At 40.0% G+C, this 14,940-nt stretch overlaps 1 protein-coding gene across 8 annotated transcripts in view; it reads right to left on the bottom strand.

Moving 5' to 3' along the window:
• PAPPA2 (pappalysin 2) overlaps window positions 1–14,940 on the bottom strand; it is a 431,292-nt gene that overhangs the window by 55,707 nt on the left and 360,645 nt on the right. For all 8 annotated transcript variants that reach the window (XM_082437017.1, XM_082437016.1, XM_082437015.1 and 5 more), the window contains one exon: window positions 179–347. In XM_082437017.1, the coding sequence (XP_082293143.1) occupies window positions 179–347 (169 nt within the window). The remainder of the gene's footprint in view (window positions 1–178; window positions 348–14,940) is intronic.

Here is a 14,940-nt window from a genome sequence, read left to right on the forward strand (position 1 = left end):
AAAACGTGGTCTCTTCTGAATTCCCTATCAAATAATATCAACACCCCTGGTTAGAATCCCAGCTTGGTAAGGCCCTGCCTGTTGCAATTCATTTAGATCATTTCTACGGAACATTCTTGGATTGGTCACCAAGACTAGAGCACAGCCTGATCCAAAATAAAGTTCAAGTCATCCTTACCCTTTTACTTTCCTCGTTACAGTTGAGCACACACTGGCTGTTGAGCTCAAAGCCGTTGGTGCATTCATACATGCCTTCAAAGACAGGAGAGGGGGGCTCACATACCACTGGGACGCAGCTGCCTTGCTCCCAGATTCCATCTTCCAGGCACTGGATCTTCAGGAACTTGCTGATAAGACATAAAGCAAAATAGCCCATCAAAATCCCTCAAGGAGGTTATGGGAGAAGACTGGACCCTCAGTAACATGGGCTAAGGATTAGCAAATAGACAGGGGCAGTTGGGTCTCGTTTAGCCAAATGTCACACCTCTCTAGTCTAATTTCTAAGTCATGGAAGTAAAAATAGTAATGTGCATGTAATAGCAGTGATCACATTAGCTGTTATATAGCAATATTTTGTATATTACTCTGCAGAGAGTTTTTATAACTATCAGAGCAACATCTAGACTTTTTCAGTTGGGTTTTCATTAAGCTCTTCATCTTAGAGCAGTCTCACACCCAAGTGCACTTGGAAATACCTGGTAGGATGGAGTACAGAAATGATTATCACACACTCAGGGGACTATCCAGAAGTCATTTGAGGATCATCAGTGTTAATATGGTAATGTAATCAATGAAGCTGCCAATATTTATTGGTTCTCCAAAGAGGGGAGAAGATACAGCAGTAGGGGTCTTCTTAAAACAGAGGCTCTTACCCTGAACTTCAGAAGGGCAAGAGCCTCACTGGAAATTACTATGGCCATTTTGTTTGCTTACAAGTCCATTTTTTTCTTAGAAAGCATTCATAGCTTTCGTGAGATTCTTGAGTAGACACGACTCAACAGTGTCCTGGAAGAACTGTCCTTCCTTCGCATGCACAGATGTGGCCTCCAACCAAAGAGACTGCATTTGTGATGGACAGTAGTAACAGAATTAGGTTTTGCTGCTGCAAACTCCATCCCCTTCCCCTTCTAACTCACTGCCAAACTGAAGGTGCTGTCCATTTTGCTGTTTTAATGTATCCACTTCTGATTCAGAACATAAGATAAACTTGTGATTTTAAAATAGAAATAATCCTTTGACCCCTGATTCAACCACATGGTGGCCTTAAATTTTTATTTTCCAGTATCACGATGTTCTTTTTAAATTTAAATATGCCCACCATCTACACACGTTTAATGGACTATCATACTTTTATGCAATGACCCTTGCATGCTTCTCCAGTATTCTAATATTATACTAGTACAACATTTATCACATTATTTTATAAATGTGTACATGTCTGTCTTTCCCACTAGGTTGGAAGCTGCCTGAAAGCAAGGACTGTGTTTTATTCTTGTTTTTAATTCCCAAGAACTAAAAAAAATATCTGCCTTATATTAGGCATTAATCAAATATTTGCCAAATTGAATTATTTAACCAAAATTCACAGTGTGTTAGGCACACTTCATAGCACATTATATATTTTAACAAAGTGAACCATCAGAATATCCCTAATGAAGTAGTATTATCATTCCCATTTTATAGATAAACATACTCAGAGATGTTAAATAATTTGACCAAGATCCTACAGCACAGAATGCAGTTGATTTCAAAAAATTTAAATAAATTTTAATAGTTTAACATATTTTAACAATATCCACTTAGATATTCGTGAAGGAGTGTTTAACTTATTATTAAATAGTTATTTAGATTCTTACCTTTATTCCCAGTAATATTTTAGGATAGAAATCTGATTTTATGACTGGAATTCTTTGCATCATAGTTTATGTGGACATATATCTACTATCTGTTAATGATAAATACTATTTTTGAGCTGTATTTCAGGTGTTTGGAAAGACACCTACATACATTATTTCACTGAATCCCCCAAACAGCATTTAAAGGTAAATATTATTACCCACATTTCAGAGAAGGAAACTGAGCCTGAGAGATTTAAAGCTAGCTCAAAGATCCACAGTAAAAGCTGCAGAGAGGGCTTGGACCCAGGCCATCCTGCTGCCGAAGCCTGTGGTCCTTCCTGGGTCAGGCTCAGCTGCACCTCTTATGCTATACAATCCACTTTGAATATCAATAATGTCTCTCTCCTACTGAACAGCCCTTTATCCAGATGCCACATTTATAAGTGTGACCAAAAATAGAAGACTCATTTGAAATTTTTGCATTGAGTAATAAATTATGTATAGAAAATTGCACAAGTCAGTATATAGCTCAAGAAATTTTTACATGTGAATACATCTGGGTGATCACCACTCAGATTAAGGTACAGAGAATTTCCAGCCCCCCTAGAAATCCCTCTTCCCAGTTGAACCTTCCCACACCCCTGCAACCCACACTCTTCTGACTTTCATCAGCTTAGATTCATTTTGCCTGTTCTTAAACTTTATATAAATGAAATCACACACTGTGTACTCTTTAGTATAAGGCTTCTTTCCCTAAAGGAAGATGACATTTTATTTATTTATTTATTTATTTATTTATTTATTTATTTATTTATTTAACATCTTTATTAGAGTATAATTGTTTTACACTGTTGGGTTAGTTTCTGCTGTATAACAAAGTGAATCAGCTATATGTATACATATATCCCCATATTCCCTCCCTCTTGCATCTCCCTTCCACCCTCCCTAACCCACCCCTCTAGATGGTCACAAAGCACCGAGCTGATCTCCCTGTGCGATGCAGCTGCTTCCCACTAGCTAGCTATTTTACATTTGGTAGTGTATATATGTCCATGCCACTCTCTCACTTCGTCCCAGCTTACCCTTCCCCCTCCCCGTGTCCTCAAGTTCATTCTCTGCATCTGCGTCTTTATTCCTGGAAGATGACATTTTAAAATGTCTTCTCTAATTGATTTTCAAGGAAGCGTATGCAGTTCTTTTTACTATAACGAAGTTCATTTTTGTCCCTCTCCTAGGCTGGATAGTCTACCCTTTTTTCACACTACAGAGTTTATATTCTCCCAGGGACTCTCTCCTTTCTATCACCTCCCACAGATGAAATCCTTCCCCTACCTCTGCTGAACTGTCATTCCCCAGCTGGAGAGAGCAGGCAATACCACTGACACCAGGGGAGAGGCAAGGCTGTAAACCTTGCATGTCAGCATGGTCATAAAGGAAAACCCTTGCTTGGCCAGGACAACAATATTTTGACTTCATGTGGTATTTTTCTCTGAATTGGTTGGAACGCTTCAGCCATGGAAACAGTCCTCCCTTTTCTTGCCCAGAGTGGAGAGCCATTCAAGAATGCCGATTTCATATATTTCCTTGCCAGTTTAATAACCTCAAGGATGAGGGTAGAGAGATCAAACTTGGCTGGGGAAGAGTGAGTTGGGTGTTGCGGGTGGTACCCAGGTAATGTGACAGGTCCTGTGCTGCAAATCACCAGTCATATCGGTGATAAGGGAGGAAGAAGGCTGTAAGGAGGCAAGGGAAGCAACACAGTTCACATGGGTGCCCCTGGACCCCGGAGGAGGCACTACAGGAAGGGGCGGGGAGAGGCTGGGAGAGAGTCCTGCTTCCCTAGGAAATCCTGTTTCCTTCCTGCAGGGGTTCCTATGCCCCCTCAACCTCACAGATTCTCCTTACAGTTTCATCTCCCTTATACAGGGGCTGTCTTCTGCATGTCAATCAATCAGATGACACAGTTCAGGCCCAACCCTCAGACTTCTCGCAAAGCATTTGATTGGTCAGTGTCACTGGCTCCATGTCAATGCCTGTCTATACCCACTTAGGAAATGACTCTTGAGATCACATGGTATGGAGCTTGGCACTTGAGTGTCATGGGCTGGTTCTGGCCTTTGTTCAAAAAGGGACTGAGATTGTGGTAGGAATTCAGGGTGTCCTGTATTCCTCCCAGCTCCAGGAAATTTGGTTTCCACATCGGGCCCTTGAAGGGGACTGAAGCCTATAACAATGGCAGAACTTTAACCCCCAGCGGTACCAAAACTGCCTCTGCGTTTCTTCTAGTTTGGTGATCTTGAGGAGTAACCTCTGACCCTTATAAAATCATTAATGAAAACATTGGTTTATTCAGAATGGTCCAACTCCTTCGCATAAAGTGTATGAGTCAAAAGCTAAGGGACACTTTTTAAGTCATGAAATGAATAGGTTTGCATTTCAAAGAATGATGGCATTGGATATTAGACAAAGCACACAGGCAGGCCCTCACCAGGGCAGAGATTCCAAGACTTTTCTGATAGTCCAGTGCAAGTGCCTTTCACTTGAAATATTCTATTTACGGACTATCAGCTCCCTGTATTTTCTTTATCCCAGGGGAGTAAGAGAGGCTAAAATATCTCATTTTACAGGCAGGAAACTGCACATTAATAACTATGAGGTGACTTGCTCAATGTCACAGAGCAAGCAAGTCAAAGGCAAAAGCAAGAATAGAACTCAGAGTTTTGAAATCATAACATAACACCCCAACATGGTGTTGGAAACACCAACAATGGTTTCCAAATGACATTTGTAGACCAGCCCCATCAAAATCATGTAGGAACTGTAGAAAAAACTAGCTTGCCTAAATCTCCTGGAACTGCCCTCACACTCTATATTTTTAAATTTGTCAGCAGTCTTAAAATGTAGCCAGGTTGGCAAACTACTAAAATCTATGCTACTTTCCTATGCTAGTAAAAATAAACCATAGGTGTAGAAATCAGAGAGCAAAATCACCCACCTAACAACACCGGCCAAAAGGCTGGATGCTTAGCAAAGACCAAACACGACAGTTACAGCCAGACAACTTACTCTGTAAGTGGTACCATGAGGGTTTGGGGGTAGGGGAAGGTTTGTATTTATTTTCCCTCTAACTACTCCAGACAAATCACCACAATTTCCAAGTTAGAAGATGCTTTTTCCAATTTCCAGAACTTGTGGTATCCACCTAGTGCCGAAAATCCAGCTGTGCTCTTTCTGCTTCTTACATCATTGCCAGAAATAAAGATCTTGTAATCAAAACTTGGCTGAAAGTTTGATTGATGTTGCTTGAGGCACACATGAGTCTACCCCATCCTTCTATCACCACTGCAGGGTTTTCAAAAGTAATATTTATTTTTCATTGGAGAAAATAAAAGTATGATTGTTGAGTCCAAGGGAATTATCATGTCTTTACTGATCAAGGGCATCTGGTGTCTCCAATGAGTCGTCCCTCATGAGTAATAATAATAATAACAGAAAAACAATAAAATATTGAGCACTGAAATGCTAGGCATTGTACAGAAGGATATATATCCATATCATTTTACCCTCAAGCCCATCCTGTGTGATTACGGAAGTTCTTGATTCCCTTCTCTCCACACATGCTCTTCTGTAATCATCCCCAGCTCAGCAAATGATACCACCATCTACGCTGTTGCCCAAATTTGAAACTTAGGAGACATCCCTGATTCTACTCTTTGTCTCAGTCTTACCTTTTTCCCAAGTGAGTATGATCTTATTCAGTCCATCAGTAGGTCCTCTTAGTTTTACCTCCCAAATATCTCCAGCATCTGTTCCCATATCTCTTGCGTCTCCACTGCCATGAGCACTAGCCCACGTTCCCATCTCTCAACTCCTTACTGGAGACTTCACTTCTCCTCTGGGCCCTTTCCTACCTAGTCTGCAAACATCAGTCAGAGGGATATTTTTGTAAAAACAAATAAATAAATTAGAACATGTCATTTTCCTGCTGAGGACATTTCAATTGCTTCCTGTTGCATGAAAAATAAAATCCAAACTTTCTCACTCACGAGGTCCTGCATGAGTTGGCCACACTTTCTCTGACCTCATCCTACGTCCCATTCATCTTACTTAGTGTGCTTTGTCCACACCGGACCTAGAATCCCGAGCACAACTCAAGCTCTTTCCTGCCAAAGGAAGTTGGTACCATTCTCTCTGCTTGTGATGCTTTTCTTTTTGTTCTTTTCCTGGCTGGCTCTTCTTCTTATCTAAGGATAGTTTTTGCCACCCAAGAGCATCCTTATTTTATACCTGTAACGTTTTTGGTTTTTAATTAAAGCACCTGTGTATTTTTGCATAGAATGCATACTCTGTAATTATTTTGTGTGTTGCCTGCCTCGCCCACTGGGATGCGAGCTTGGTGAGGGCAAGACCTTATTTTCTATTATATCCTCAGTGCTCAGCATAATGTCTGGTACAGAACAGGTGCCAATAAACATTGGTTCAATGAATGTATAGATGTTTATTTTATAGATGAACTAAGTAGCTTTAGAAAAGTAAAATAACTTGTCTGAGGTTACCTAATGGCAGAGCAGGGATCAGTACAGGCATACCTGTTTCACTGTGCTTTGCTTTACTGCACTTCACAGGTATTGCACCTTTTACAAATTGAAGGTCTGTGGCAACCCTGTGTTGTCAGATGATGGTTAGCATTTTTTTAGCAATAAAGTATTTTTAAATTATGTACATTGTTTTTAAAGACATAATACTATTGTACACTTAATAGACTACAGTATAGTGTAAACATAACTTTTATGTACACTGGGAAACCAACAAATATTCGTGTGACTTGCTTTATCATGATATTTGCTTTATTGCCATGGTCTGGAACCAAATCCCCAGTATTTCCGAGGTATGCCTGTACTGTGATCTGTCTGATGCCAATCCCTAAGTCAAAATCTGGAAGCACTAGTGTTATTAGAAATGGAGCTGCAGATAAATGACTTCCCTTTACTTTGTGCCTTTGTACAGAGTATCTCAAAGTCTCACCACACAGAATATCCCTAAAGAGGAAAGGTAAGGACAAGGAGTAACTGCCTTACTATTTCCATTATGTAGGTTAGGAAACCAAAGCATTAATTGGCTAAGCGTTTTGCAGGGCACGTGGTCAGTTTCTGAAGTGAAATTAGAAAGCTTCTTCACTCAGAACATTCTAGGCCCTTGCTGCTTACAGGGTGGTTCCCAGAGCAACAGCACTGAAACCACCTGGGGGCTTAGAAATGCAGAATCTCAGGCTCCCACCCAGACAGACTCAATCAGAATCTGCATTTTAACAAGATCCCCAAGTGATTCCTATGCACGTTAAAGTTTAGGAAGTAGTTTTCTAGACCATTTTAAAAGACACGGTCCTCTACCCCACCCCAGACAGAACCATCAGTGCTTCCAAGCTCCAGGCCAGCTTTCCTCTTAACAAACTGCAGACCTGGTTTCTCAAGCCAACATCCTAAATGGAGAGCAGCAGACTCCAGGCATAGCTAGTCCACAGCCGATCATAGCTGTTCTTCCCTCACTCACACCAGGCCTCCCGAGGCCCATTCCCAGTCCTCTTGACTGGACAAGCAATAGTAATCAGCAGGGTCATCCCACCGGACCCATGGGCTTTGACCTTCCATTTTTCCCTGACTCATAAAAATGCTTACAACTTACAAAGCTCCTCTTCCATGTAAAATAGAGCCTCTCTGTCAGAATGAGCAACCTGCTAACCCCTAAAAGCATGGGGTCAATTCTATTTCAAAGCTCCACCCCTCACTTCTATCTTTGATCTTCCTGCTGCTAACTCTTCGTCTCCAAATCGGCAGATGTGATAATGCCCTGGCCGTAAGTCTGAACCCCTACCTCAAGTTTGGGGCCACTTCTTCATGTCTCACTGCCTAAACTGTCCAACCCTCAGCCTCTCTCACTTCAACAGCCCCCATTGAACCTCTTTTCTACCAGTCTCTTGGCCCCTCTCATGCATTCTTCACACAGCTGACGGAGCTATCTTCCTACTAAATCTGCTCAGGTCACCTCCAGACCTAAAAACATCCTGAGGTTTCTCCAATGCCTGCAATTTAAACCTTAACATTATTCCACATAATTCTACATCTATTCCCTTCAGGGGGTGTTTGAGGAGCTGGGGATTACACTGAAATGCAGGGGTGAACTGGGTCTAAAACATGGAAACCTTAAATAGGAATCTCTTGCTTTCGTTGTCTTTCATCATTCAGTCACAGCATACCTCGGAGATATTGTGGGTTTAGTTCCAGACCACCGCAATAGAGTGAATATCACAATAAAACAAGTCATAGGCACTTTTTGGTGTCCCAGTGTATGTAAAAGTTATGTTTACACTATACTGTGGTCATTAAGTGTGCAATAGCTTTTATGTCTAAAAAATGTACGTGTATTAATTTAAAAATACTTTATTGCTAAAAAAAAATGCTAACCATCATCTGAGCTTTCAGTGACTCATAATATTTCGCTGGTGGAGGATTTGAAATATTGCGAGAATTACCAAAATGTGAGGCAGAGACACGAAATGAGCAAATGCTGTTGGAAAAACAGCATCGATAAACTTGCTTGATGCAGGGTTACCACAGACCTTAAATTTGTAAAAAATGCAGTATCTGCAAAGCATAATAAAGCAAAGAGCAATCAAATGAGGTATGCCTGTATTTGTCCATTCATATGTTCAGTCAACAGATACTCATTAAGCACCCAGTATGTGCCCATACATTACATTAGGTCCTGCTGTTGTAGAAACAACTATTAATACAATAATAAGGCCAGAAGACTAACCTGTGGGAACCCAAAGAGGGACATAAGGAAGAATACCAGGAAAGGAATGCTTAAAGATGGGTTTGTTAGAGGAGAAGGACCTGCCAGGCAGAAGGAGCAGTGCATGCAAGAACCAGTGATGTGAAAGGCAGTGTGTGTTTGAAGCCTTAGTCTAAAGTTTAAATGGAAAAAAACAGGCCTATATGTGGCCCCTGTGGGGGAAAAGAGCCTGGGTGGGACAAAAGTCTGGCAGAAAAGGGCCACAAATTGTATGAAATCCACTTCAGAGGGTAGGATCTCTCATTTGCAAGGAGTCCTTTGGCTATCTTCATAAAGTTTCTAGTTGAAGAGTTCTTCTTCTAGATATTGTTATATTCCTGTTCCTGGTCAGTCCAACTCACAGGCCTCATGAAAATTGCTCACAGGATGTCCACACATTCACACCCTCACCGGGGAATTCACGAATCCATCACTGCCCATCACTGTTGCTCTTCCAGAAAGCAAAGCTCTTTACATGGTTCCTTGTCCAGAAGTCACAGCAGTGATAAGACCTGAATCCACTAAAGAGTTATCAGAACTTCTGGCAAGTCGTGACCTACATAATGACTTCAGAATTTACACAGGTGAACCCTGCATTTGCCTCATCCCTCTGATGTGGGCTGGAATGGAAAGGCTGATTAACCTTCTCTTTGCCAGTTTTCCCTGAATGAAGAGGAAGAGTCAGAGGTCACAGTGACCTTCAGCAGGTTGTTAGTGGCTTCACTGGGTAATTCCCATCAGGAAGATGGTGTGCAAAGTGGTTAAGAGTAGATGACTTGGAATCAGGAGACTAATGCTCAAACTCCAGCTGTGGCTCTTCATAAGTCTCTGACTTTTAATAAGTCACCTAATCTTTCTTCTCTCAGTTTTCCTATCTGAAAAATGGGGATAATAGCTTCCTTACAGGGTCTTTGGAAGATTTTATAAGTTAGTGTATATAAAGCATGTAGTACAATGACTGGTACATACAATGTTCAATAAGCCGTGGAAGTTATTAGCTCTGATGACCAAAATCACTCTCTCTCTCTCTTGCTCTGTGTTCCCTGTGTGTGTGTGTGTGTGTGTGTGTGTGTGTGTGTGTGTGTGTGTGTGCATGTGTGCATGTATGAGAGATACAAGTGTGGAATGTTATCATTCTACTCAGTCTTTCCACCCTACTTAATTCTTCAGATTTTTGTCCCACCCAGAATCTTTCAGGAGACAGTTCATGAATTAGCTGGGCCTGACCTGACCTTATTACTAAAGAAAAAAGGCAAGCTCACAATCAAAATGTTCACCCAGTATGCTGAAGAAGGGCTTAGAGGGAGCCTGAGACGGGATGGGGTAGGAAAAAGGAAGTATAGAAAGGGCATCAGGGAGAGAAATTGTGAGTTGAAGAACCTAATGGCTTATATATAACAACCCAGCACTTACTCATGTTAGATTTTTAAAATTATTTTTCCTGATTAATAGAGAAATCAGTGGTCAATATAATATCAGAAGAGAAAGGACAGTTTTACAACAAGACGCTCCCTAGCTTGGGATTGAAGGTCACAGGGAAATCTATAAGTTCATCAAATGCTCTGTTCAAAGTGAAGGCTGCATGCCAATCACCAGAGCCTGTGAAGCCTGCAGCAGCAAGCTGGCCTGTGCCCAGGTGTGTGTGTGAGTGTCCAAGGCTTGGAGCAGAGGTTTAGTCACTTTCATGCCAAAAGAGGCTGTAGTAAATTAGCCTAAATCTCACATTATCCTACAATGGCAAGAGAATTGAGGATTCCAAGGATAAACTTCGAATGTATTTACTATAAACACTAATTATAAAGCCAGACAATGTCTTAATGGAAAGAAAACAAATTTCTATTTCTCACAGATGCATGAGTGTACATAAAGATTACCGTGTGTCCCTTAATTGCCAAATCAGAGCTAACCTGTGTGTCTCTATATACATAGGTTTAGCATCTAGTCATGTATGTATATGCACAGTGTTATGACACAGAACTTACAAATGAGGTATATTATTTTACTGAATTTTTAAAATTACAAATCCATGGTACTTAAGGAGTTTTAGCATTTGCCTCAACTGCACATTTCATTTCGTTAGCCAAGTCTTTCTTTCCTTTCTTATGGTAGGATAAAATCAGTTGAACCTCAGAGAATTGAGCTATGGTTCAAAAAGATCAAAAGAGACTAAAAATCTAGGTAATGTCTCCAGGACATGCCCTTCCCTTCTCCTCCAAGACCAGCCTGACTGTATTTGCCCACCCTAATTTTTGAAGTATGTCCAGCTCTATCTTGCTGACGATTTAATTTCCATTTCTTTTTCTCCACATCCCCCTTTTTCCTTTTCACGGTCCACTTGAAGCCACTGTAGTATTTGTATAACTCACACTGGGATGAGATGAAACATTCAGAGGAGGTTCTGATTGGTGGAGGGAAGTACATGTATTTTTTTTTTTAATTTAATGAACTTTCTCTTTTGATGTGTGTGTTTTCTTTATAGACAGGGGAAATGCACTCCCCTACCGCCCTGGTAACTGAAGACCTATACTTCCCACTTGGAATGCCACCTTCAGTCTTTCTGGTCTCTATGTTGTTTTTCTGGGGCAAAGGAACCAACCACAGGACAGGAAACAACAGCCCCTGATAAAAATGTAGCTGAGTATATTCCTTGCTAAAGAAGAAGATTAGCTGTTAAACACACCAAAAGCAACAGTCATTTTACAAAGGAGTATTAACCTGCTGGAAATGATGATGATGATGATGATGATGAAACAGCAGCTACTTCTGACTTGAAGCTTGATCTAAGAACTCTGCTCAGTTCTTTATATCTACTGTCTCATTTAATCCTTAAAAATATCTGTAAGTATCCCTCTTTCCTATTATCCATCTGGTAAATAAAAATAGTCATGTTCAATAGAGATCAGTGACTTGAAAGGTCAAAGAGCTAATAAATAGCAGAGTTGGGATGTAAATTTATATCTCACTAACGCCAGAACCTGCGTAATTAACCACTAAGCAAAGAGATAAATCTTGGACAAAGGAAAGCCTTCCTAGAAAGCTGACTAAATTTTCTTCTTCAGACATTTTAGAGAAGTGCTTAATCTTTAAACTCAATTCTAGAAATCCTTAAAAATGTACCCAATATTCTGTCTTCAAGAAAGATCTAGATCTAATCCTCCTGGGGGTGAGTGGAGAACAATTCACCAAAACCCATTAAGAGGAAGAAATAAAACCTTGGCTACTCATTTGGCTCAGAAGCTCTCCAAGTATTACCTACTAAGTATTGCCTACCAAGATCTTGTCTGTGTAGTATTTGTGTTTATAATATATTGCTGCTTCTTTTTTTTCCTGGTGGCAATAAATTTCATGTATCACTTCTCTCAATGGTGTTATACCAAAGTGTTAAATCTCCTCATTGATTCTGTTGAGATAGAAAATAAAATATAGACTTTTAGAGCTGGAAGTCACTCAAGATTTTCCATTATTTTTCAGAGGTGGAAAAAGAGGCTCAGAGAAATGTAGTAATTTACCCACGATCAAAAGCCTTATTAGCCAAGAGCATGGGCTTTGGAGTTAGAATGGTTTTAGCACCATGTATTGGCTGAGTGATCATGGGATGACTACTTAACAATACTCTGAGTCTCAGTTTCCTTATCTGGAAGAGGGGATAATAAAGTACTTAAATGTATTATTATTATTATATTATATCACTATATATTACCATCTCATATTATTCTACATTATACTATTATTTTATCATATAATAAAATTTATCAGTGTCATAAGAAATAAATGGGGTAATGTATGTAAAGCTCTTCACACACACAGTACATAGTGATGAATCATCATTATCATCATCATCATCAACCCAATAGAACAGAGTTGAGACCTTATGTGTTTTAACTTTCTGCCACACTAAGTCTTCCTATGTGTACAGAGATGGGTCAAGTACACACATCTAGCTACAAAGCCCTCTTGCACCCTCCCCCTAAATCGGATCAGACAAACCTCACTGAAGGGTTTTACCAACCAAACATTCGTCAAACAATAAATAGGCACAATGTGAGGCCTATTTACAATATTGCAGTCTGAACCTACATTTGTGTTTCTAGAACTTAAATAGATTTATGTTCTTTGGAAAAGTGACCCTCAGAAGGATGGCTATTTACAATTACTCTTAAAAAGTTATTACTACTACAGTACCTTTCAGATGGTATCTTGATGAATGACTAACTTAGAGGGAGAGGCTGTCTAAGTAAAGTTAGAAGGTTGGGATAATTTATAATTTAAATTAATTATGAGCCCTAACGAGGTTAGCCTAACCTTCACACATAAAGATAACACCTAATGAGAAAAAGGTAACAATGGGAGTGAAAGACAAGGGAGAATATAACATGGTCTTTTTGATAAAATATAAGTCATACACACTTATTTTAGCTCCCTGGGAGGTCAGGTTAATGAAACATTAACCTGATTAATGTGATTAATGATGACGTATATGTGGAAGTAAATTGCATGGAAGGAAACGAAAGGTGTGTGTGTATTATAAAATATGAATAAGAAAGAACTCCTGAAACTATCTAAACATGGCAATTTCTTTGAAGTTCCCATTGTTTGTATTTTCTCTATTAACTCCAAAAATAAATAAACCTCAAAGAGACGCGTGAAATCTGGCATGCAAAAGTGCTGCTATAGTAATTTTGAGAAAAGAAAACGTTACTCTGGATAGTTTTAGGAAAGTCAAAATCCCATGACTGATATTGTTCTTACACAGAGAAAGGTTTGTGCCTGTAGATTGTGCTTCTTGATTTTGGCTGCACATTGGAGTGACTTGGGGAGCTTTGAAAAGACTAATGCCTGGGTGCCACTTCCAGAGATTCTGATGTAAGTAGTTTGGGGTTTGTGCTGGGCATTAAGATATCTGAACTCTCTGCAGGTGATGCTAATGTACAGCCCGGTATGAGAACCACTGTTCTGGTGAGCTTGTTGAGAGGGAGAGGTCTAATCCTTTTTCTGTTACCACCAACTTGTACAGTTTGCCAATCAAGCTTAAATGTCAGTTGAATAAATGAAATTAAAACTGTCTCTGGAGAATGACCATTCCTTCTATGTTGCTGAGACAATTGCTAGAAGAAAAATAGACATAATATTTTTAAGGGTTCCTTCCACTCTAAAGCACTTGAAATCGAAATTTCCATACCCTCATAAGAAAACAAAAAGAACACCCTCTTTCCTGCACCATTTTTAGCATCAAATTTAACATTAAAATCCTATCATGAATTTTCTTATAGTTCAGTCTTTTCATCCATTTAGAAACTATTTATTGAGTACCTACCAATAAATGTAGAAGCCACGGGGCACATGATGCTAAACAAACATCCATGGTCTATTGGACAGGTAATCGAACCATTTCTACTCAGTGAGATAAATGATGTTGTCAGGGAAGTTTTCTGTGCAGTGGGAAACCATGCGAGGGACACTTCCTACAGACTGGGGAGATCTGGGAGGCTTCCTAGACAAAAATCACACTTACGCTAAAAAATAGGGGAGTGGGAGTTAGCCAAGCAAAAGGCCACTGTTGGGGAGAGCTCTGGCCAGAAGGAATAGCATGTTTGAAGGCCCAGAGGCATGCTAGCCATGGTGTATATAAAGAAGTAAAAGAAGTCCAGAGCCTTAGAGCCTACAGTATAGAAGGTGTTGTGTGTTACAGTTGGAGGGAAGTGATCTCTCAGGGAAGATAGTCAGCGACGAAGCTAGGTAAGCCAGGCCCAGATAGATCATGCAAGACCTTGAAAATATTTTAAGTTTAAGCTTTTTTATTTTCTTAGATGAAATAGCAGAAAGGCTGGTCATTTAGTTTTATGCAGGGGAATACTATAACTGGATTTGAGTGTTTAGAAGATCATTGTTGCTGCAAAGTAGTGAATGTATTGAAGGGGGAAAGACTGGAGTTAGAAAGATCAGTTCAGAAGTGAAAAAGGATAGTGATCTGTCATAGAGAAATGGCAGCAGGGATGAGGAGAAATGGCCATATCTAAGAGTCAGTAAGATGACGACACTCAATGGAAGTTGATGATTGAGGGTGAAGGACATTCGAAAGTCTCAGGTTATGTGCAGGTCCCTGACCTGTCCAACCACATGGAACACAGAAGGATGTGCAGATTTGAAAGAGATTATAATAGGCTCTGTATTATATAGTAAGAGTTTGAAAGGCAGATCGGATTTCCCAAGTGGCTATATCTGTAGGCTGTTGTCCTAATGGGTCTTATGGCCCTTACAGGAAGAGACTAGA

The sequence above is a fragment of the Balaenoptera physalus genome, assembly GCF_965194825.1.
Source record: "Balaenoptera physalus genome assembly, chromosome: 1".
In the NCBI taxonomy this organism is placed as follows: domain Eukaryota; kingdom Metazoa; phylum Chordata; class Mammalia; order Artiodactyla; family Balaenopteridae; genus Balaenoptera; species Balaenoptera physalus.